Here is a 26184-nt window from a genome sequence, read left to right as displayed (position 1 = left end):
CTTTAAAAGAATAAAAATTTGAAAAAAATGATTATACTTGCATTTTTTAAAGTTTCCCGATAATTTCTAATATTACTCATAATTTAAATTTTGGACATACAGCAATAAATTGCCAATAACAATAAATGTAACGTAGATTTAGACATGAGATTATATTGATTAACTACACTAAATATATTGAAAAAATGGCATTTCCAAACATAAGTATATCATACAACGTATATGATACAATTACAATCAACAATCATATCCATTATCAACCTTCAATCATCAAGATTCAAGATGATTCAAAATCTCCATAGCCTCATGTTCCCGAGATCTGTAACAGATTATTTCTAGATGAAAAACAGTCAGTTGCAACAACAAATATCAGAAGATTCAAAGTCTCCATGGACCATCGCCTATGACAAAAATCTGACTTTATACTCTTTCTCTTTGACTCGGCAGTTCTCTGTTTGACTCAATGGGTTTAAAGTTAACTCCACAAGTTTTGTAGTTTTCCTACAAACTTGGTGGACTTTTCTGTTTCTCAATGGGTCCAGAAGTGTTCACCTGGGTCCAAGTCAAACATGCCGGTTCCATGTCAAGCTGACCCATTTCAGCCACAGGTCAGGTAGATTCAACGGACTCAGAGAGTCCTGTTACTATGATCAAAGCTTCTTTAGTGTTGTTCTTTCTATAAAATCCCAATATCAGAGTATTATAGAATCACAGTATCAGAAACAAAAGCATTTTCAACCATCTGACCAAAAATGCCTGTGACCATCCAATACAAAAACTTCAAAGTATAGCTGCTTGAAGGAACTTTATATTGAATCATTTATCCATGAAATTTCCAAGCCTGCTCTGAACAATTCAGTTTGAGTAGCCTCGCAAGTATCTTATCCCATAATTAAACAGTTGGCAAATATCCATGAGTTTCCAACTGATGAAAGATTCAAATGCTTTAATTGCTTTCTTCACTTTGTCAGATGACAAGTGGTTTTTGTATAGAGAATCAAAACTCAGGGGAGCTGAATCTCATTCACCTCAGACACTTAATTAGTACTATTTTCAGTCAGATGGTATATTTTTTACTGCAACACTTAACCTACCTGCTTGAGCCAGGGCTTCAACAACTGCCCAACGCCCTTTCCCTTTCCTATGTAATCAAAGAATCTGACTGCAAAATAAGCATTACTAAGGAAACAATGCAAAACTCCAGTAACATGGCTGATGCATAATTGGGATAAAAGGTGCTGATGAGAATCCCTGAGCTTTCGGATGAGAGCAGAACAGACATCTTCATAAGAATTTACGGAAAGCTGTTGTCACGATTTGATTCCATGTCAACTGAAGTTCTCTTCCTTATGATGTTGCTACAATATTTGTCTTGTTTCATCTTCTACTTTGTATTTATCTTCATGTACCTCAACTTTTCTTTCCTTTGCTTCCATAGCCTTGACAAGTATTTTGGTCCTGGGTTCAACTAACAATCCTTTTTCAGTCATCTCATTATAATACTTATATGCCTCCTCGAACTTTCCCATGTCATAGAGTCCATGGATCATCACAGCGTAAGATCTTTGATCTGGACCCATGCCCTTTTTCTCTAGATCATCCCACAGTCTAAGTACACTCTCAAGATCATTCCAATAAATGAACATTCTCAGCAATAAGTTATAGGTGTCACATGTAGGCATGCAACCACTTCTCATCATTCTCTGGAAGATCTTCAGAGCCTCCTCGGGATTTTTGGCAACTTTGAGGAAATAATGATATGTTCGAACATTAGGGGCACAACCTTTTCTTTCCATTTCATTCAAAAGTTCATAGGCTTTATCCATCCTCTTATTGTTGCAGACATGTTTGATCAGTGAGTTGTAAGTTGCAACATTAGGAAGACATCCATGCTCATTCATTTTACCAAAGATGGCTCGAGCTTCAGGAATACGTTTCTTGAAACAAAGAGCATCTATTATATTGTTGCAGGCTGGAACATCTACACATCCTTTGTTCCACATTTCCTCAAACAATTTAAGCGCTATAAACAATTTTCCCTTCTTTGTTAAAGCATATAAAAAAGTATTGTATGTTATCAAATCAGGTCTGTGCCCTTGCTTCATCATCTCATTCCAGAACCTTTTTGCCCCATGTAGGTTTCCCAAAACACACCAACCATTAAGAATGATATTTCGGCTTTTCATATCCATAGGAAAGTCATTCTGCCTAAGGTTAAGCAAACCCTCTGCTTCTTCGACATGTTTATATCTACATAGAGCACATATAAGAATTTGGAAAGCAGGAGCATTGAGCTTCAGACCAAATTCTTCTCGCTTGTCAAATGTTTCAATTGCTCTTTCCACCATGTGAGCAGCAGCATATCTTCTTATTAGTATGGTGAATGTTTCATCTGTGACCAAAGATGGACTATCTCCCTGATTGTGCATTTCCTTCACTAGCTGCCACATTGTCTTAAACTGTTGGGCCTTGCCTAGAATATTCAGAAGTGCATTATAAGTCTCTGTGCCATTACTGTAGCCAGGTTGCTGAGAGGCCCACACAAAGAAAAACATAGCAATCTTCCAATCATTTTTATGTCTATCAAGCACCTGTAGAACCAAATCCATACAAATAGTTATGCCACATTGGTTTAGAGCCTCTACACGATCCTTGCGGGTTGGATTAATTTTAAGAAGTCTCTGAATGACAAGGGCATCATTTGCCTCTGGGCAATCAGAAGTTGAACTATTGCCAAGTTCATCATTGTCTGGATCAGCTCCTGAATCCATCCTTTGCTCTTCAACACATTTGCCACCTTCTTTTTCCTCTTCATCTCCAACCTGGAGTTGGGCAAGATCACAATCTGCCTGTGATGTGCACAGAGAACCAAAATGCTTTTGAGCTTCTAAAGACTGCCTGTAAGGCAACGGACCAGGACAGGAAACATACTGCAATCCAAAATTTGATTTTGCAACAGCCCCATTTGGAAAATGGACCTTCTTTCCAGGTAAAAACAATGCAATGATTGAGCCAGGACAATCAAAATCAGACTGTCTCCTAAAATTAGTTCCTGTATGAATAAAACCTGTCAATGCAGCAGCCAAGAATTGTCTGATAACTGAGAATTCAGAGAAGGAAGTAACAACTGAATTTAATGCAAGGTATCAAAACATCATAATTGTGAATTTCATATAAAAAGTCCAATGTGACCGAAGAATTCAGTCAACAAAAAGTTTCAAAATGTAGCCCAAAACCAGTTCAATTTTATGTAAAATTTTAAAATAAAAAACTAAATTTACCCCAGATATAGAAAAACAAAATATTATACAATAATGCATAAAGGCAGAAGCGGTCATAAACACCTAGGCACAATGTGTGCAAAAACTAAGCAAAACACTAGGCAATGTCGAGTTTATATATATATTATATATGCAAGGTTCTTAGTGTAAGGTGAGAAACTCTGGATTGTACGATGAAAATAGCTTGGAAGTGTGCTATCGCTTGTTGGTGTATGGGGGATTGCCCGTCATTCAAGTTCAATGGATGGATAGATTGTTTGTTCATGAGCTATCGGTGATGGGGTGAGGGGGTTAGACCATTTGTTTGTGCACTATTGGTTTTTGCACCATTGGTTAGTGTACCATCGGTTCATGGACAAATGTTGGGATAGCTAGCGCGAGGTCAGAACTTTAAAAAGCCAGTATCTATGAAGCGAAATCCCATTATCATTACTAATGCAGTCATTCCCAAAAGGTTTACCCATTTGGAACAGCATTATGAGAAGCAAAGCTTTAGTTGACAATCATGTTTTTGGGTGTGTAACTGGTGGCAGGAAGGCATGATTCCGGGATGATGCATAGGCTGTAGCCTGTACACAGGCCTTTGGCAACTGAACAGGAACTAACCAGGATTAACTCAGAATGAAGAGATGTGGATGGACTCGGGTAGCAGATTACTGGAACAAGGTAGATCCCTTGGAGACTCGAGAGTAAACTATGGAAACTCTCGGAAGAATGGCCAATCCAGATCCAGGAACAGGAAAAGGTCCTTCTCAGGGATTCCCTTGTGATCATAAACATCAATCCAAATTTAGCTTTGTCCGATTAATATCAAGGGAGATTCAAAATCTATAATTGGCATCCTGAATGGAATAGTACATAGTGATAGCTAGATCTTTCATTTGGCTACACAAAAAAGAAAAGGTAACAAGATAGCAGATTGGTTAGCTATTCAGTACAGTGAAAAACAGATATAGTTGGTATTAAACTGGATTGGGAATTCATTGACAAAAAGAATGAAGCCTTAATTTGACAAGGACATTGAACCAAAATCCTCCCAATTAATCTCAGAAATGGTAGAGACCCACTTACAGTGAGTAGAAAAAAGCATAGAATCAAGCTCTTCTGATGCTTGCAGGGAACTGGAGCTGAATAGAAGAAAATGGCTTTTACAACGGTTGGATTTGAAATTTGAACTAAAAAGCCAACTCATGGAAGCAGTAAATTGAGGAGCTGGGGCTAAAATTGGATGCGACGATAAATATCAATGTTGTCAAACTTGGACTGAGCAAAGCCTCGGGTGGCCTGGGGCTCAGCAAGACTTGGCAAAGAGAAAAAACTTAAATTTTGTGTGGAAAAAAAGTGAACGAATAACATTTCCAATGCATATAAGTTATAAAAGCACAGTCTAGCCCCAAGGGTTAACTCAAGTGGTCTAGAGCCAGATGTGAAGTTCTTTGATATTGTTGCTAGTTGTTGTTGATCATGGGTTTGACTCTCTTCGATTCCCTTGGGCAAGGCCCCATATAATCAAGGCCGATGGTTTACCCAATTTACCATCCAAGAAATGAGGGGAAGTACTCCAGGGCTTCTTGTGCTTTCATTCCAAATAAAAATAAATTTAAATTTAAAATTTAAAAAAAGTCATTACAGAGTCTATGCATAGATTCATAAAATCATTTCATAAAATAACATAACATTTGATATTTGATATTTGTATGTAAAATAGTGAATTGAAAGATGATTATTTCATAATCAAATTCACAAATATTACCCAATTCAACTACATAACTCAGTGTCTTGTAAGATAATTAGAAAATCAAAATAAATAGCGTTTCCAAATCTAATGCATGACTACATAGAATAAGCTCTCGAGGAGACAGTGCCAACATCACTAGACGAGAGCAACAACTGTGATGTAAGTGTATTTAGCAGTGTTGCGATAATTGCGATTTTTTCGCAGAAACGATTAAATCGGCGATTTTTTTCGTTTTGAAAAAATCGTGATCCAATGCTAAAAATTGTGAATGCAACAGACAACAAGTTTTTAAAAGGTTTTTTTTTGGTTTTTTGTGATTCATTTTGCAAATAGAGGGCAAGGGTGAGAGCTAAGGAGGAGGAGAAATCATCTACAAGGGCAAGAGATGAGAAAAGTGAAAGAATTTAGCATCCCAAGCAAAAAAAAATCGAGTTTGAACCAAGTTTATTCAGCAAGGTGTGGTTTTCATGTATGGGCATCAAATTTGGCCCTATTTTTTTTGTTTCTTTCCTTGTTTTTCCTTGGATTCCAGTCACCCATATATTTTCCATTATTTTTGCTTGGATTTGAGTGTGTGTTTTTTTGCCATTTTTGTTGAATTTAGTGGAGAGAGTTTTTTTGGGTCAAAAATTCAAAATCTTGATTGTTAATTTTATTTGTTTAAATTCTTCTTACGCCCTAGTTTTTTTCCATGATTTTTGCTTGGGTTTGAATGTGTTTTTTTGTTATTATTATTGCATTGAGTTGAGGGTTTTTTTTGTCAAAAATTAAAAATGTTGTATGTTAAATTTTAATCCCATTTGTTTAACTTGAAATTCTTCTTGTGCCCTAGGTTCAAACTTCAATCTTACATTAAAACCAAGAATTCAACAAAGTTACAAACATACCAAGGAAAATGGACCCTATGTGGGAATTTGGTAAACCTAATAGAGGGTTTGACAAATCAAATTTGACTTGTAAGTTATGTGGGCAATATATAACAAGGGGGGTATAACGATAAAAAAATAAATAAAATAATAATAATAATAACAAATAAATAAATAATGATAATAAAAAAAATTAAATAAATAATAATTAAATAAAATAAATACTTATATAAATAAATAAAATAATTATTAATTAATTAATCATTTGTAAGCAGACTATAAAAGAAGACATCAAAAAAAAATTCAATAACTATTAATAAGCTCCATAATTTCACGCTCTCTCTTCTCAAAATACAAATCTCATTGCCCTGATCATGGACTCACTAAGCTAGTTCGAAACGTTGGTTTCAAAACTGTTCACAGGATTTTCCACAAAATAAGAAATTCCACCTTGCACAAATTCCTGAACATGAAATAGGGCTTTGCACAAAGTTCGAACACAACTCCAGAAATCATTTGTAGAGCCTTCAAATCATCGGAAGATATAGAGACAACCAAATTGACCAAGTCAACTCTGAAGAGTCAAATGGTTGGTAGTGGAGTGATGGGAGGTGACCATGAGAATGGTACTGGTTCTTCTTCAGCATTAATTTCTACAACCAACCCCACAGTTACTTCATCATTTTTTGTTCCTAGAACCACCCCTGGTGCACAACCATCTATTAGGTCAGCTCTTAAAAAAATAAAAAGGAAGATGCTGACGAGTTGTTGGGAAGGTATCATCTTTGGAGTGATGTTCCCTTTAGCATTGCCAAGAACAATCCATTTTTCAAGAGCGTGATTGATGCTATTGCTATTGTTGGCCCGAGTTACAAAGCCCCTTCTTATGATGACTTTAGAGGGTGTATTCTTCAGAATGAAAAAGTTGTATGCACTTCATAATTAGAGGAGTTCATGGCACCATGGGCACAAATGGGATGCATTGTGATGTCAGATGGTTGAACTAATCAAAAAAGTAGAACCCTTATTAACTTCTTGGTTGATTGTCCCAAGGGAACAATGTTTCTGAAATCTGTTGATGCATCTGCACATATCAAAGATGCATGGTTATTATGTGATTTGTTGAACATGTTCATTCAAGAGGTGGGTCCACAACATGTTGTCCAGGTCATAACAGACAAAGATGCAAATTATGTTGTTGTTGGCAAAATGCTTATGGAAAGGTGTTGGAGCCTTTGTTTAATTTTGAAAAGGTTTTGACCAATTTTGGCTGACCGAAGGATGAGAAGGAAACAGGTGGCAACAAGAGTTAGCTAGCGGAACAGGCAGTTGGGGAAGAGTTGCAGCAAGGTGGCAGAAGAAGGCAAAGGCAGTCGAGGGGGCGAGAAGGTGCAAGAGCAGCGAAGGGGAAGAGCAGTCGAGCAGGAACTAGCAGTCCAGGCAGCAGAAAAGAGTATAAAAGGAAAGGGCCAAAAAAGGAGAAGGGTTCGCTTGATTGATGAAGGACGGTAAGGTTGTGGGAGCAGGCAGGAGGACATCTAGTTGTGGTAGATGGATAGCAGAGTGTAGGAGTCTGGTAGGCTTGGGCCTTGAAGCTGAACCGAACCCGTGGAGTTGAGCCGGGTATTCCTTGTAGTTGGTTGCGGCGAACGCCAAAGTTATATTGTAATGTTTATTGTTAAGTTAATATAAAGAACGGCTAGATTGGTTGCGAACTATGATGTGTATGAGCCCCTTCTGTGGGATGAATCTCTAAAAAATTTTATGTCCCATCAAATGCATGTAATCAGTAGTTCTAGTATTATCTCTGTTATGTTGTTATCTCTGCTTTATGCACAATGAATATATATCTGTGATCGAATGAAACCGGTTAATGCTTCCTCGACTCCACACTGAACCTTTCTCCCTTTCAGTCGCAGCACGCCTCAGGTGAGACTCCTTGCCCTTTTGGGTGAGGTGAAAATGTTGGCGTTGTCCTAGACTACAACGGACCATTGTTGGCCCTCTACGCCTGAACCCAGGGTCTTTTCCCCCTAATGACTCTTTCGAGCCAACAAATGGTTCCGTTGCTGGGACCTGAAGCTACGAGAACTGGTTCGGACCATGGTGTCGAGGATATTCAAGAGAGAGATCAGGGATTGGTGGAATCATAAAGTGGATCAGTTCGTGGCAGAGTAGGCGATTCAGAGAAATCAACCGATCGACAAAGTGAGTGAGGGGATTTTATATGCCGACAGCACCAATGATCAGTATGAAATTTTCTGGTGCAAGTTCCCAGAAGACCTGTACAATTGGTTAAGAAGGTTGAAGGGACAGAATCAACCAGTGGGATTGACGACAGGTCATCGCAGCTAGACTCCGTCGGATATCACATTGCTTCAACAATTGGATAATGATCTGACCAGAGCAATTGACTTTTGGGTAAAAACTACGGTGGAAGGATACATAGTCGAATTTGCTACCAAGAGTTATCAGTCTTTCTCGAAGGCTGAAGTCGTGTTCAGCTTTGGGCTAAGAGGTAGGTTGATGAAGGAAGTACCGATGTGGATTAAGATGTTTATGGTAGAAGAAGGACTGCTACCTTCGCCCACCATAGGGATGGCAGAGTAAAACCCTAGTACCGTAGGAAGGACTTAGCGGGGGCAATGCTACCAGTTGAAGGATAGGGATGCTGCTGAAGGGATGGATGCAAAAGGATTGAACAAAGCCAGAGATGTCAGAGTGTGGAGAAGAGCACTACTAGCGGATAAGTGGCAGCCGAGAGCATTGTTTTAAGATCCGGTTGGCTTGGAACCGACTCAGTCGAGTTGGTCCGAGCCGGAAAAAACTATTTCAACTCAGTAGAAGATTCGATTCGGTCGGCCGAGTTATGACTGACCCGGCCGAGTTATAGCATGACTCGGCTGAATCAGTCATAACTCGGCCGACTCGGCCGAATCTGTAACTACTCGGCTGGGTCAGTTCATGCAGCCAATAAACCACAAAAACAGGGTTTTTTTATATATTTTTTTAAATTTTTAAAATTTCGCTGAGTATTGGGGACTCCAAGTTGTTTTAAAAATTGGTTAAGTGCTATTTGGGGTCCATTCCCCTCTCCCAAACCCTATTTAACCCACTCAAATGCTCTCATTCTCTCACAGCCATCTCATGCATTTGAGTGAGAACTTCGGTGAGAGTTTGTGGGCAGTTGTTGAGTTTGTTTTTGGAGTAGCAATGAGGAGTCTTGGGCAAGCATTGTAGCTGGAGTGAGGAGCTTCTTGGGCAACCATTTGGAGCAGCATTGAGGAGTTGATTTCTTGGAGCAAGCTTGAGGAGGCAGTTTGTGCCTAGAGGTATTTTTTTCACTTGTACAAATCTGTTTTTGCTTATTAAATTTTAGGTGCATATCTAGAAATCCTAAACACTGTTTTTTGTGAAAGAAATGAACATTGAACCAATGTTTTTTTTTTTTTTTTGTTCAGATTGTTTGCTTTCATTTCCTAGTCAAAAAATAACCCTAGAGTGAAAGATGTTGCTGAGGCATATGTTGAAATGGTTGATAGTCAAATGCATTGCAAATTTTTCCAAAGGAAAATTAAGGAAAGTCTTGGGCGCATTAATAGGCTGAAACAACACTTGGCGGGGATTAGAGGCCAAATTAATCCATGTACCTCACCAGAAATTGGGGAGATTAGGAAGGAATTGTTAGCCAACTTTGAGAAGTTTAAAGAAGATAAGGCTAGGCAAAAAGAGTTAGAGGCTAAAATTGGGAGGAAGAGGGAGATACAAAAAATGATGGCTACCAACCCCCATTATGATTTTGAGGGTTTTTCCTCTATCCCTCATACTGATGCATCCAACCCTTTCCGATATCTTCCTCCCTCTTTTGGTTATGTTCAAGAGAAGGGAAAGGGTAGAATGAAAATGGGTGATATGACTATCAAAAGTTAATTCACTCCCTCCTCTCCAACAGGCGCACATGGTCCTCAAGCTAGTAAAAGTCAAATGCAGCCCACTTTAGATGACCATTGGAAGAAAGAATTGAGGGAGACTGCTTGTGATTACATAGCTAGATGGTGGTATGATGTTGATATCCCCTTCAATGCTTCCCGTTCACCATATTATGAGCCTATGTTTGATGCCATACATGCTGCTGGAAAAGGCTTCAAGGCCCTACTGTGCATGAGCTAAGAGGGTATCGTTTGCAGAAAGAAATTGCCTCCATTAATGAGTATTTGAAAGATTTCAAGGACTCATGGGCAAGAACAGGGTGTACCATCATGTCAGATGGATGGACTGATTAAAGAAACCGTACCATCATAAACTTTCTTATCTTCTGCCCACGGGGAACCATGTTTTTAAAATCAGTTGATGCATCTGATAAGGTAAAAGATGGGAAATTGTTGTTTCAGCTATTGGATCAGGTTGTTGAGGAGGTGGGGGTGGCTAATGTCGTTCAAGTCATCACAGATAATGCCTCTAACTATGTTCTTGCTGGTAAACTGTTAGAGAAAAAACACAAGACCATCTTTTGGACCCCATTTGCTGCACATTGCATAGACCTCATGCTTGAGGATATTGGAAAATTAGATTGGGGTCAAAAACACTGTAGATCATGCCAAAAGCATAACAAAATTTATCTACAATCATTCATGGATTTTGAGCCTCATGAGGAAACACACTGGGGGCAGGGATATTATCAGCCCTGCCATCACTAGATTTGCTACTCATTTTTTGACATTGCAATCTATGCTTTCCCAAAATAGAAACTTGCAAAAGATGCTTTCCAGTGATGAATGGAATCAAAGCAATTGGTCTCACAAACTGGAAGGCAAAGAATTGAAAAAGAAAGTTAATGAAGAAACTTTTTGGAGAAAGGCAACAGAGATTGTGAAGCTTGCTGAGCCACTGGTTAAGGTGTTGCGATTGGTGGATAGGGAAAGATTGGCTATGGGCTTCATTTATGAGGCTATGGATCAAGCAACGGAGCAAATAAAGAGGGCATACTGGGATAGAGTGGCTAAGTATGGGTCCATTTGGGCAATCATTGATGAAAGATGGAACAATCAACTCCATCGCCCTATACATGCAGCTGGGTATTTTTTGAACCCACGGTATCATTATAAAGCTAAGAAGTCAGGAGCTTTGAGGGGGAGGTCAGAGATGGACTGATTGACTGCATTGATCGCATGATCCCATTGGAGTCTAATCAGCTGGAGATACACCGACAGGTCACGACCTTCAGCAATGCCTCGGGTACCTTTGGGAAGAACCTAGCAAAGATTGCAAGAGAAGCAGATGAGCCAGGTAAACAAAAATTTCAATTTTCAAATTCTTAATAGTTTTACTTTTTTTTAAATTTTGTTAAATCATTTATAATTTGAAAGTTGGATATAATTTGTAATTTTGTTGAGCTAACTCATTACACTCCTATGTTTTTTGCAGCACAATGGTGGGAGGCTTTTGGTGGCCATTGTCCTGAATTGCAGAAGTTTTCCATTCGTATTTTGAGTCAAACTTGCAGTGCTACTAGGTGTGAGCGCAATTGGTCTGTCTTTGAGAGGATTCACACAAAGAAGAGAAACTCTTTGGATCAAAAACAGTTAAATGATCTAATCTATGTCCAATACAACCTCCGGCTCAGACGAAACCAATTGCTGAACAAAAGACCTGATTTAGATCCCATTGTGTTGGAAGACATTGATCCAACATCAGATTGGGTAGTGGAGAGTCATCCAGCAGAGTTTGATCCTGATGAGGATCTTGATTTAGATTTAAATAGGGAGGCATCACTCGGACGTGATGTTCAGTTGAATGCAGATTTCGATCCACCTGTACTACCAGCCTCAGCCTCACAACCAGTGAGGACTCCAGTTGCAGGTGATTCCTCTGCTCACCCGCGATAGAAGTGCAGCCACAGATCTTCTCTATCTCAGCTTGCATCTACTGCACAGCCTGCTAGTGCTACCACTTCTACAGTTGCAGTTGGAGATGATGATGAGGAGGAGGACCCATGGGGCCCCCTGTCTGACTCTAATGATGATCCAGAGATTGATCCACATGATCTTCGCTCCTCTGGTAGTAGCTACTAGCCAGTAGTACTGGAGTCTGGTCACAATTTACTTTTGTTGTAGAGGCCATTTCTAGCCTCCTTGGTTATGTGTTTTTTGTTTTGAATCTTTGATCATGTATGTATTGCCATTGGACAGTGCACTGGGTGCCATTTTGATATAATGAATATATTCATAAGACTACTTTGATCATATGTTGTCTTCCATCTATATTATAATGTTGTGTGTTTGGAAACATGAATGAAAATCTTTAAAATTATGTTTTTTTATAAACATAAATAAATAAATATTTAATGTATTTTTTACAACGACCGAGTCACTGAAATCGAGCCGGCCGAGTTGATACCGAGTCGGAGTCGGAGAAATGAGGAAGGACCTTCCCTACAGGTTGCGGAAGGAGGATCGCAAGAGCAGAGGCCAAATGGGCACGAAGGAGGAAGCAAAGAGGATATGGGCGATGATGAGGAGATTATTTAATGAATGAGAAGCATCCGTTAAGAGTCAACAGCGATACCCCCGAGACATAGGTGGTGTTTTCCCCGATCCCCCCTGGTATCTTATCACAATCCGGAGGAATTTGTTATCAGCTTAGCCAAGGCAATACGAGCATATAGCGCACGGGAGAGATACATAACCAATTTCAATATTGGGAGCAACACAGGAACCAGTAACATTAGTAACTTAGGACTACAAGGATCCCAACAGCTGGGAAGCAAAGGGTTTGTGCTGTTAGCTCATACCCAAATCAGTATGGTGGGATCTTTTACCAGATATCCAGAATTTGCGGGAAGGGGAAACGAGGATGTGGAGCAGCACTGGTATCTCTACAAAGCTATTTGGAGAGCCCGTCAGACTCCAGACAATGTCAGGGCTGTGGAATTTCAGACCATGCTGAGAGACAAGGCTCTGCGTTGGTTTATAAAATGGGTGGAGTAGAACCAAACCCCCACAATAGATGATATTAAGAGAGGATTTGTGCAGGAATTCAAGGTACCACAAACAGATCAACAGGGGCTATCGGAGCTATGGGAAATTAAGCAGAAGGAGGGTGAAACGACTTGGGAGCTCATGCAAAGGTTTAAGGATGCCATTGCCAAGTTGAGTTACACTCTGGACCCAAATCACCAGCGGGACTGGTTCATCAAGGCACTCTTGCCTTTAACCAAAACGTCGTTGGCGCAACAGAAGATAGGAACCCTCCAAGATGTGTTGGAGCAAGCATCACGTATAGAAGCCATGGCGGGATACCCTCATGAATACCGGGGAGGGACAAGTCTGCAAGATCCGTCGATCTTGGGCCTACAGAATCAGATCGCGACTTTGACGGAGAAACTGAAAGATCTTCAGCCAGTGCGTCCAGCCAGACCCAACGTATGGTGCACCCACTACATGGTGGAAGGGCACGTTGCGACGGAATGCCCGAGGTTGCGGGGAATTAATCATCCAGGAGGGGTCGCGGGGTCGTTAGGGGCCCAACCGCAGGAGTTGCAACAGTTGGATCGCAAGGGGCCTTCCCAAGTAGGAATAATCAAGACTTTTGTGAGATATGTAAGGTATATGGACACCTGCCGCGGGTATGCCCAATTCTGCAAAAGTACTCTAATGTCCCCAATAACAACTACTGTGAGTTTTGTGCATCAACAACGCATCACACCAATCAGTGTTGAGTGTTGGATGCTTTAGCATAAACGCTGGATAGATCCACGTTCAGAATTAATGAGTCAAATCGGGGAGGACGAGGAGGAAACAGGCGAGGAGGAAGAACAGGAGGAAGAGGGCCCGTAAGGTGTTACAACTACGACCAGGAAGGGCATGTTGCCAGAGAATGCCCGCTCCCGAGGAGACCTTGGTGCTCACAGTGTAGAATTAATACTCACGCAACAGAGGACTGTCCGGAACTCATTGCAAAATGGGAAGAAAGGACCAAACAGAGGGGGGCCAACCTAGTAAATGTTGAACCACGGACCAATGACGGCCTCCCCGCAACCAATATTAATAGAGTCACCCGAGGAGGGAAGAAGACAGGGGAGGATCGCTACACAGAGGACCCCCCCTTGATCTTTAAAGCGGCGTCCCCACAGAAGGTATATCAGCTCGAACGCCAAAAGCAGTACTATCAGGAAGCAGCTAAGCTGTTCGAGGGGATGACCGAAGAGAGAGAGTCAAAGACCATGGGATCACATGCCCGATTACACCCAGCCAATTGGGGAGTGGTTTAAACTGTTCTTGAAAATTGTTGAGGATGAAGGCATGTTGAAGGAGTTGCGGAAAAGTTTGAAGGTTGCGGTATCCATGGAAGAAGCGGGACTAGAACGACCACGCGCAGATTTGCTAGAGAAAGCTTCAAGAAGAGTGAAACGGAACAAGAGAAGAAGCGGCAAGGAGTTTCGAATCAATGCGCAGGTGGTGGGATTCTAGATAAGGGACACAATGTTAGACTTGGGGTCAGATGTAAACATCCTACCGAGGAAAACTTGGGAGGCAATGGGGAAGCCTCAATTGAAATACTCGCCGATTCAACTAAGAATGGAAAATCAGTATTGCATACTACCCATTGGGAGGTTGGAGAACGTGGAAGTTGATGTGGCAGGAGTGAAGACGCACACTGAATTCAAGGTAATTGACATCATGGGGGATAAGGATCCGTATCCGACACTCCTAGGGATCGATTGGGCCTACGAGAACTACGTTGTCATAGACCTAAAGAAAGAACTGATGATTTTTGAAGCAGACGGACTAAGGGTGATCCAACCTTTAGACCCCTACCAAGGACCTAGGTTCACAGAACCAGTAGATGACAGGGACGAGCCAAGAGCATTAGACCAGCTATACACGCTCACAACAGGAAAGAGAGAGGACTACATAAACCCTATGGTCGGGGGATCAGTCAGCTGGAGAAGTATCCAAAGCTCAGAGACTGGTTCAGAAGCTACATGGGATGCATGGCAACAAGGTGGATATGAACTGACAACTAGACAATGTGCGATGATAAACCAAGTAAACTGGGGAGGAATGGAGGTCAATGACTATTTGTAGTACTATGGCTTTGAACCGGCGAACACCTTCTTAGACAAAGTAAACCAGGAAATCACAGAGGATCAAAGGAGTCCCTTTCTCGATATCGCCCTCATGGCAACTCTGGCAAGATGGTGGAAGACACACCGCTATGCACTGAGAGACTGGACGAGCATCACACAAGCCATGAAGGAAAGATTTGCCCAGGAGGAAGAACGACCACAAAATAAGGGAAGATACAAGGGGGATTCAAATCCATAGAAGCACATCAAAAATTGCATAACCAATTGGAAGAGCCAAGGAATCCCAAAGGATCAATGGGTACACGCACTTATACATACCCTCGGGACTATCCCCTGAGCTTGGTATGTCCAAGAGGAGCTCCGTCGGCAGACAGTAGATTGGGGTACACCTTGGAGGCACAGTTTGTTAGCAACTTTTCATTTAGAGGGAACGAGGTAGAAATGACAAAGGCGCTCCAGGCAATAAAAGGGGTTTTGTTCACCCCAAAGCTGTTGGTTGAAGGAGGGCCCGACGAAAACTTTCTGCGATGTCTGTATGAAATGGAGTCGCCAGGCTATGCAAACTGCGACAAGGTGGACGCAGAGCTAGAGGAGGATGGGTTGGAGGGACTGAGACACCTAACCTTCAGGGAAACGGAAGGAGAGAGGAACATCCGAGAGAGCCCCTCAACGGAAGGTGCCCACCTTCTACCAATGAAGCTGAGAAAGAAAAATGTTGGGTTAGAGGATAAGCCCAAGATGGCATCGGTGGGAGACTACTGGGATGAGCAAACCACCAAAGAAATTTTTGACCTATTACAAGAATATCAGGACCTGTTCCTAGCTTCAGTGGCAGAGCTGAAGGGGATAAAAGGAAACATTGGGGAAATGAAAATCGTTTTGAGACTGGATGCCCAGCCGGTAAAACATAGACTGTACAGATTAAACCCAAGGGTGAAGGAGAAAGTTAAGAAGGAGATTGACAAAATGTTAGAAGCAGGAATCATATTTCCAGTAGATGAAGCTGAGTGGATAAGCCCAATAGTCATACAAAACAAGAAGGATGTAACCAAAATCAGAGTATGTGTTGATTACAGAAGCCTTAACAACGCATGCGTGCATGACCCATTCCCTATGCCTTTCAATGATGAAGTCCTAGACAATGTTGCGGGGAACGAAACATATTCGTTCACAGATGGATTTTCAAGGTACCACCAAGTGCGAATGGCGGAAGAGGATAAAAGAAAAACAACATTCACTACTGAGTGGGGGTCCTATGCATACAATGTCATGCCATTCGGACTAAAGAATGCACCAGCAATCTTCTCAAGGATCGTCATAGCTGCATTCCGAGATTATATTCACAAGCTTCTAGAAGTCTACATGGATGACTGGACAGTATACAGTGTATTGAAAAAACACACCATCTTATTAAGAATAATGTTTGAAAGGTGCAGGTAATTGCAGATCTCTTTAAACCTCAAGAAATGTATCTTCGCAATCCCATTTGGAACTCTACTAGGCCATATCGTCTGCAAGGACGGAGTATGTGTAGCCCCCGCAAAGGTTGCGGCAATTGTCCACACAGAACCACCACGCAACGTAAAACAACTAAGAGCAACTCTGGGTCATATGGGGTACTACAGGCAGTTCATCAAGAACTACGCATCCATCATAGCTCCAATGGAAAAATTGTTGAAAAGAACGTAAGAGTTCACTTGGATAGCGGATTGTCAGACAGCCCTGAATAAATTAAAGGAAAGACTGGTAAGTGCCCCTATACTGGTGTACCCTGATTGGAAGAAAATGTTCCATGTGCACATCGATGCCTCAAGGATAGCACTAGGAGCGGTCTTAGCGCAACCAGGGGAGAAAAACATGGACCATCCAGTGTACTATGCGAGCAGAAAGTTGTCTACTGTGGAAAGAAACTATACAACAACTGAGAGAGAAGCCCTGGAAATGGTTTACTCTCTATAAAAGTTCAGGCACTATTTACTGGGCGCACCATTCAAATTCTTTACAGACCATTCCGCGCTTAAATACTTGGTAAACAAGCCAGTATTAGAAGGAAGGATATGTCGATGGCTGTTGCTATTCCAGGAATTTACATTCAAGGTGGTCGTAAAGCTCAGCAGACTGAATGTGGAACCAGACCACTTGTCGCGACTGGACACAGGGGAGAATGAAGGAGCAGTGGATGATCGATTGCCCGATGCCGACTTATTCAGAATAGAGGCAATCCTAGACCACCTAGAAGAGATCACCACATCAACCGATCATTGCCCAGAAGGATACATGGCAGCATAGAGACGGCACTTAGCAGTAATGGCAGCAGATTACTAGCTGATCGCAGGACACCTCTACAAAATGGGCTTAGATCAAATACTGAGGCGCTGCGTCCTCCAGCATGAGAGGAATGAGGTCTTATGGGAGTGCCATGCAAGGGTTGCAGGGGTCGTAGGAGGCCATGTGGGAGGTAAAGCCACAACAAGAAAAATACTACACGCAGGACTATGGTGGAATTTGCTGAGACATGTGATGTTTGTCATAGGGTCAGAAAGCCTTCGCAACAGGATGAGCTGCCTCTACATCCAGTCCACAAAGTGCAAATCTTTAGTAAATGGGCGGTAGACTTCATTAGACCCATTTCACCACTGACGAGGCATTCGCGAGCAAGATACATAATAACAGCAACAGAATACCTCACAAGGTGGGCAGAGGCAGCACTAGTCAAGGACTGTACAGCAGAAACAGCAGCACGGTTCATTTTTTAGAACATCATTTCAAGGTTCGGATGCCCGAGAAGCCTCACAAGCAACCAGGGGGCACATTTTCTGAACGAGACCATTAAGACTCTGCTGAAGACTTTCATGATTCAACATAACAAGAGTAGTCCATACCACCCACAAGCTAACGGCACAGTAGAAGCATTTAACAAGATATTAGAGAAAGGGCTAACAAAAGTCGTATCAGCCAACCGAAACGACTGGGATGAAAGAATACCTGCAACTCTATGGGCATATAATACAACAGTAAAGAGACTCCACAAGCAAACTCCATTTCAACTTGTATATGGAAGGGAAGCGGTGGTACCAGCAGAGTTTATATTACCTAGCATGTTCATATCAGAGACCACGGGAATGACGAACAATATTACCTTACGAGACAAACTAAGCCAGCTAATGGAACTTGACGAAACCCGGTTTTTAGCAGAGTTTCATCAATCAGTGGAGCAGAGAAGGCAAAAAGCTTGGCACGATAAGCATATCAAGAGGAAGTCTTTTGAAGTTGGGGAATAGGTACTCTTATATGATAGCAGGTTCCAGAAATTCCCAGGGAAGTTGTAGATGCACTGGTTGGGTCCGTTTATAGTCACGGAAATCAAAGAGTCAAGAGCAATAAGGCTCGCGCAACTGGGTGGAGTCCTATTGCATGGATGGGTGAATGGTGCATGCCTGAAACCCTTCCACAACACTTTAAAAAAAAGGGGAAGAATAATAAGGTTGCGGCAGAAACTTCGCATGTCGCAACCCCATTTGTGGTCAGTGGAAGCAGAATGGGGAGAGTCAGTATTCACACATGTAATCCCAGTGAGCAAGATACATGTGGGCATGCGCTTTTCCAGAATTTATAATCACACGAGTACCCATCCTTTCCGTCGTACCAATAGTTATTTCCAAATTAAGTAACTAATAATGCAATTGTCAAGGTAGGAGCCGCAAAATCTTTTCCCATTAAGCATAAATTTAGTTAATAAGTAACCCCATCACAGCAAAATAAATACGCCATGCAGCCCACTCTGTACTTTCCTAGTCCACGTCATAGCTGTCATGTCCAAGTCGGCCGGCGGCAGCAAGGTATAGCTAGAACACATGGGAAAGTTGCCGGAGTAATTAGTTGCTGAGGCCTAGTCAGTCAGGGGACTTCGTGTTAGAGCCGGCTACTTAACTGGCAGGAGAATGAAGGGAATTCTAAAATTCCAATTGCAGATAACAGAGGAGTTACAAGTTCGCTCTGAAGAACAGGTACAGAGACAAAGAAGCAGGAAACCTCAAGTGCAGGTCATTTATAGCAGGAGAAAGGAGATGGCGAAAGGAATGGTATCAGTCCCACAGGACACCTTGGATGCACGAATTGAAGTGGTCGATAATCTGTATGGCAAGTATGACAAGGCGAATTTGATCGACAATGACTTTACAGATTGTTTCCAGTTCTCAGCCATGAAAAAAGAGGTCTATGCAGAGGAATTCCAGAAGGAGGATGGCACTAGGACCTTCAGGTTCAAGGAAGAGTTTAAGGGGATACAGAGATCAACATTACTCCATTTGAAGAGTCTACCTGTGTTCGGCACTCAATTTGCCGCGATAAAGTGTACCAAGGTGTTGGTGAGCAGGATGCACGGAAGATCACTATGGTTGGATAAGGAGTATCCCATCCATGTGGAGGATACCAGTTGCCTAACAGGGTTGGCCGAAGGAGGAAACGCAGTTAGCACAGCATTCCAGACAGGGGCTAAGCGAGGCAAAAAGCAAGCTAAAAATAATATTTATGCCAGATATGGGACTGAGCGAGGCGGGAGAGGAGCGAAGCTAGATATGATTAACAAGGCTGACATCATATTTGCTTGCTACATCATTGCAGGCAAAACAATGCGGCATTTTACAAAGAATGAATGCACTTTGGACGCAATCTCAGTTGCGGAACATTGTTGCCGAGGAGGTGCTCAACTAGTCAGCCTTCGTTCTCAACGAGCTATTTGAAGCTTGTGAAGACATGTATTGGCGGAGTATCGGGTTTGTGTTCGGATACCTTTTGATGTCGTTGGTGATGTGGAAATGGAGGCCACCGAAGGAGAGGGAAATGGCACCCATTGTCGAAGGCCAACCACTTGCACTCTGTTACGATCCATGGAAGGCATCAGGGGACCCCAACACGAAGGAGATCAACGAAATAGCTTTCAAAGACTGGTATGAGCAAATGTTGGCCACCATAAGGTCAACAGAAAGGATACCTAAGGCTCTGTTGGACAAATTCTCAGAAGAACTCTGGTTCGGCGCCTCCCACGCACACACTTACCTGAGACCGCGGTGTGTCCACCCACAAACGTTTAAGATGAGACCGTAGAGGTTTGTACTAACAGCAGAAGCGCTACATAGAGAGAGGTGGGATCATGGCAGGAGTAGCCTGTGAGATAATAGACGGGAAGCACAAGTACCTTTTCGGAGCCTTGATGCCGCAAGCGCAAGGGGGAGATGGGGCAGAGAGCAGTAGGAAGCGACCAACCAAAGACGAAATCCAACCGATGGTGCTCCAAATGGAGGAGAAGATGTTCGAACTTAGACAAACAATTGCTAGCTTCGAATCAGGTGAGAGCAATTACCCTGCCCAATTTCAAGGCTCTACCATGTTCTCCCCTATCATAACAATGCCACTGGCCATGAAACTCCCCACAGGAGTAGTCCAGGCTCCCTCCCAGCCAACAGTCCCCAAACCAAAGAAAAAGCGAGTTGTCCGCAGTCCAGCTATCAAAAAGCCGAAAATTATTCCACCAACTCCGGTTGTCGACCTTACTGAAGAGGTCAAGCAATCAATCCCGGAGCCACCATAGTTGAAGAGATTCCCACCACCACCTCCACCACTTTACATCAGTTGTGGGAGTCGTCCCCACACACAGCGTCCACCTCCGCCACCCTGTCTGAGACACTCCTGCCTGGCCATCGAAGGACAACTGTGGAAGCAGAAGTTCAGTCAGCCAGGTGGGCAGAAGACACCACTCCTGCCAATAGAACACAACCAACAGAACGTACATCACCGATGCTTGGGTTGGACCCACCAGAAGGGGGAAATCTACATGCCATTCTGGAGGAGGAAAGGGTTGAACCGTACTTGCCACCTTTCCCTATAAGGCTCACAATGCTCCCGAACCCTAGCATCATTCCACCCACTCCACAATTCACCCCGCCATCACAGCAAGCCCATTCGCCCACCTCCCACTCCGAAAAATCCATTGCCAGTAGCCTACCCCTACAACAACAGTTCCCAGAACCTAGTACAATGCAGGCCGATACGCTCCAGCACTGGTCGTCGGCACAATTGTTTTCATTTATTCAGCAAGCAGCACACAAGGCCGAAAGGATCCATGAGGATCTGGCCAAGGAACATGAACAACAAGCAAGACAGTTGCAGGAGGTGACAGAAGAGCGCGATCACCTGCGGCAAGCAAACACGGAATTACAAGCCCAGGTCGATCAAGTCATGCAACGATTCAGGTCACTATGGCCTACCATCATAGATGCAAATGCAGAAGCACAGGCGAACATGGCTACCTGCACCCTGGTCAGTGGCTGCGACCACATCCAGGTGGCATGTTCGAACCTGGCAACTACCAATGTTGAGATGAAGAGGAAGTTGGAGACGGTGAGATCAACACTACCGGACCCAGTGGAAATCTATGCGAGGACGATCGAGGAAAAAGTCATGGAAATGGAAGCAAAGAAACAAGCCTTAGCCGATGCCCTCGCCGACGGATATGCTCTAATGAACAAGGTCCATGACTGGTCTGGCACTCTGGCGCTAAAGAACCACTTGGTCTACCCCCTTAGGGAACAAATACAAACCCTATTTGCTAGCACAAAAGATTGTACAGACCCCGCCCAGCTGCAATAGATTAACGAACAAATTGACACCATTCAGGCCCAGGTTGATCATATCGAAGAGGAGTCAGCAAAGACGAAGAAGGTAATTAGAGACCTGCAGCCACCGATCCAGATGCAGGTGTTGCTTCTGAAGGAAGTGTGTGACTCCAATGGACAGCAATGGAGTGACCTACAAAGCTAGCAGCCAACTGAACTAACATCGAACTCGGCCGAAGCATTCACTCAAGGTGCTAACGCAGTCCTCGCCCGATGGGACACGGCCATTCAAAGATACAAAGAATTCAAGCAGCAGACCATGGCCACTATTCCGGAGTTGGGGCCTTCATTTGGAACGGGGGAACCTCAAGGGCAAGAAAGCGTAATAGAGACAGATGCCACTTCGCAAGCAATGACTGAGGCAGAAGACGCACCAGCACAGCAGATAGTAGAACCAGCGCAGTTAATAGTGCAGTCCCCACCTGTAGAGCACATGGAAGTACCAGCAGGAACGACCAAGGTCAAAATGAATTAACTCAGGGACAAGTCAAAGAATTGTGGTCAGGGCCTGTTGGGGCCTTCATTTAATTTTGAAAAGGTTTTGACCAATTTTGGTTGACCAAAGGATGAGAAGGAAACAGGTGGCAGCAACGGTTGGCTGGCGGAACATGCAGTTGCGAAAGAGTTGCGACAAGGTGGCAACGCGAGGGGAAGAGCAGCCGAGCAAGAACTGGCAGTCCATGCAGCAAAAAAGAGTATAAAAGGAAAGGCCCAGAAAAGGAGAAGGATTCAGTTGGTTGATGAAGGACGGTAAGGCTGTGGGAGCAAGCGGGAGGACATCCAGTTGCGGTAGATGGATAGCAGAGTGCAGGAGTCCGGTAGGCTCGGGCCTTGAGGCTGAACTGAACCCGTGGAGCTGAGCCGAGTATTCCTTGTAGTTGCTTGCGGCGAATGCCGAAGTTATATTGTAATGTTTACTGTTAAATTAATATAAAGAACGGCTACACTGGTTCTGAACTATGATGTGTATGAGCCCCTTCTATGGGATGAATCTCTAAAAATTCTGAATGTCCCCTCAAATGCATGTAATTAGTAGTTCTAGTATTATCTTTGTTATGTTGTTATCTTTGCTTTATGCACAATGAATATATCTCTGTGATCGAATGAAACCGGTTAATGCGTTCTCGACTCTACGCTGAACCTTTCTCCCTTTCGGTTGCGGCACGCTTCGAGTGAAACTCCTTGCCCTTTTGGGTGAGGTGAAAATGTCGGCGTTGTCCTAGACTACACCGAACCATTGTTGGTCCTCTTCGCCTGAACCCAAGGTCTTTTCCCCCTGATGACTCTTTCAAGCCAACAAGAGGCATCCTAGCATATTTTAGAAACCTTGTGCTGCACACTACATTGACTTGATGTTGGAGGACATAGGAAAATTTCATTTTGTCAAGAATATTTTTGAATCATCAAAAAGCATCACAAAATTTATATATTACATCCATGCTTCATTTGATGATAACATTCACCAACAAGGAGTTGGTGCACCCTGCTATTACACGATTTGCCACTAGCTTTATATCCCTTCAATCCCTCTTGAATTCTATGTGGGATGTGAAGAGAATGTTTTTTTCAAACGAGTGGCGTGCTTTGTCATTTAGCTGCAAACCATAGGGAGAGGCCATATGCAGGCTAGTTTCGTGCCAGGAGAGCTTCTGGGTGGGACTGTAGGAGATGTGTAGCATTACTGAACCTTTGGTAAAGGTTCTTCGATTAGTTGATGGAGACAAGCTCGTAAAGGGCTACTTGTATGAGGCCATGGCTAGGGCCAAAGAATCCATTCACAGCTATTATGACGATAAGGGGGATGAGGGGCTTGAAAGAAAACAACTGATATGGACAGTGATTGATGAGCGATGGAACAATACACTCCATCGTCCCATTCATGCTACAGGGATCTACCTGAACCCCGCACTTTCTTCCTCCTGTTGTTTCTTATTTGATGTCGAGGTCATGGATGGATTCTTTACTTGTGTTCAGAAGATGGTGCCATCTCCAGTAGAATGTGCAAAAATTTCTAAAGAAATGGAGATATAAAAAATAGCAAGTGGCACATTTAGCTTTGACATGGCTATTATGGATAGGAAGATCAGAATTCCAAGTAAGCTTTAGTTTGTTTCAAATTTCATTGTCCCTTCATACTTTGCTTGAACTCTCAAATTTCATTTTTTTATGTTTATTTTATTTGTTGTAGATGCATAGTGGAGAAGCTATGGTGGCAGAGTACCCAATCTCCAAAGGCTTGCCATTTAAGTGCTCAGCCAAACATGTAGCTCCTCCGGATGCGAGCGCAATTGGAGTGTATTTGAAAAAATACACACCAAGAAGCGCAACAAGTTAAAATTTTTCCAATTAATTTTTAAATTCATTAAATAATAAACAATATATTTTTTATTAACGACATCTACAATATTCGATTGTGGGTGAGGCAACTTGAGACGACACCTAACGTGGAGGCCATCTCATTGGATGGGAATGACACCACTTCTGCATGGAGGGTTGAGGCTGGAAGGCCTATCATGGAATCGACCCCTGATTGGTTAGAGGAGGAGGTAGCAGTTGCAGAGGAGGAGGAGATGATCCCACCTACCATGGTCACCAGCAGAGGACGTGGTCTACCTCCTATAGCTCCTAGTTCTTCAGCTTCTAGAGCACAACAAAGTCCACTGCCAACCCCAAGGCCTTCTTCATCTAGAGGGAAAGTTATATTTTTTCGCAAGAGGGGCAGAGGAAATCAGTAGTTACTTGGTTCATTTCATTGTATATGATATTATGACTCATGATATGAGATATATTTTTTGTTGATATTTTGAGACTGAGTCAGGACTCAGGACTCGGTATTCAGGACATGATTCACTGATATGTGTGATGTAGCACTAGACATATTACAAATCTAATATATTAGTTCTTTTTTCATATTTATGTGTCAATGCATTTATTTTATGTTGTGAATGCTTTAGATATTAAAAAAAATAGATTTTTTTGTATTTGCCGATTTTTACTGATTTTTTCCTGAATTTTTTCAGGATTCAGACCATCACCAGTTTAATCTCGATCACGATCATCACAACATTGGTATTTAGTGCTTCCATTTGAGATAATGGAATAATGGAGGAATAATGAGGGAATAAATTTCTTTATAAGGACTTCTACCCTTTCAAACGCTTCATTTCCCATAAATATTCCTCCAAAACAAGTCTGACTCGGTCAAATTGCACTTGCAGGGTATTTTTGGTTGCCGTCTTTGGATAGGCTCAGCCTGGGTAAGACTCCCAAGTCTGAGGCCAAGACTGCCCAGTGCCGACTTTGGCGGTTTTCAGCCGAGTCAGGGTAGTGGGGAGGGGAGTACTCTTCTTAGATGACTCGGCGAGACTAGGCTAGACTTGGGAATCTGGGAGGAACTGATAAACAAATCAATATGAATAAACTCAATTCAGACTTATGAATATCTCAAGCATTGAGCAGAGGCTCTCAGTAGACCAGAGTGTGGACGGTGCGGTGCTGTGCCAGGTTCAAAACGATCAGCCTAGGCCAGATAGGCCATTGGAGATTCCAGAAAATAGGGTTAAAAGCTGCTGCTTCTGCCAGCAAAATGATTTTGGGCCATCCATTGTATCTCTATGGAACACCGGTCTTCACTAAGGTCTAATGTTGGTACTGTTTTTACAACATTTTAGTTTTCATCTGTTCAACCTAGGATCAGGGTCTGTAAAGAGACCTGGTTCCAAAAAAGTCTCTTATGTCTGTCACATAAAGTTGTGGCTGGTATGGAATTTTTTGGCTCATTGCCTAAAAATTTTGTATGCAGTCACTAAATGTGTAATCTGCAGGGACACGATTACAAATTGCATCGAGACTTTGATGGCATGAACTACGTTGGACACTTACTAGTGTGTGTCTATATATATATATATATATAACCAGGTAAATTGCATATTTCTCACATTGAATACATATTGGAATAAAATGTACATAGTATCTATAATATAAATTATCAAATTTGCATTTTATTTCGAGACCAAACACCTTATTTGGAAAATGGGAAAACTGTGGGGAGGAAAGAAGAGCAGCTACAAAAGCTTTTTGAAGAATAAAAATAAAAACCCAGCAAAGTCATCAGAAAAAATTAAGAATTCTGAGCTAAATGAAGCCCGAAAGAACAGATTGTTCTTTACCTGTATCCGAAGCCGAATGTGGAGATCTGTTCTCTGAAGTAATATCATAGGAACAAGCAAACTCTCGCTGCCTAGGGTTTGAACGAACAAACCCCACGAGCAGCGTTCTTCTCAGCATTTTCTTCGAGACAATTTAATTATTGCCTTCATCCAGTAGCCTTTAACTTCCGTAGATTCCATGAGATTGAGATTTTGTATAATTTTTTACCCCTACTGCATATATCATATCTATTTCAGAAATTCATATTTTAACCAACTGCTTTAGTTTTTATAATTTCTATAAGGGGATGATACTTTTATGCCCCATGATGGAGGGACCATGGAAAAGATACTAACAGGGAGGACAAATCCAGCCTATCCTTAAAGCA

General features: G+C 42.4%; 1 protein-coding gene across 2 annotated transcripts; it reads right to left on the bottom strand.

The window, feature by feature from the left end:
- Positions 1 to 249: 249 nt before the first annotated feature.
- LOC149225578 (pentatricopeptide repeat-containing protein At5g15010, mitochondrial-like) lies at positions 250 to 26184 on the bottom strand. 2 transcript variants are annotated; one of them, XM_089377160.1, is made up of 2 exons: positions 25817 to 26184; positions 250 to 3052 (listed from the first exon to the last, which is right to left on the bottom strand). In XM_089377160.1, exons 1-2 carry the CDS (start codon positions 25932 to 25934, stop codon positions 1359 to 1361), a joined length of 1812 nt encoding a protein of 603 aa, XP_089233286.1. In that variant the 5' UTR covers positions 25935 to 26184; the 3' UTR covers positions 250 to 1358. The 2 variants fall into 2 exon arrangements, with proteins under 2 accessions (XP_089233286.1, XP_089233285.1); XM_089377159.1 differs by having other exon boundaries at positions 250 to 3067; positions 25817 to 26183.

Source organism: Pinus tabuliformis, chromosome J (assembly GCF_031772625.1).
Source record: "Pinus tabuliformis cultivar Carrire ecotype Pingquan chromosome J, CPIR1, whole genome shotgun sequence".
Taxonomy (NCBI): Eukaryota; Viridiplantae; Streptophyta; class Pinopsida; order Pinales; family Pinaceae; genus Pinus; species Pinus tabuliformis.
The sequence above is the reverse complement of the archived record's forward strand: the minus strand, read 5'-3'. Positions and strand labels throughout refer to the sequence as shown.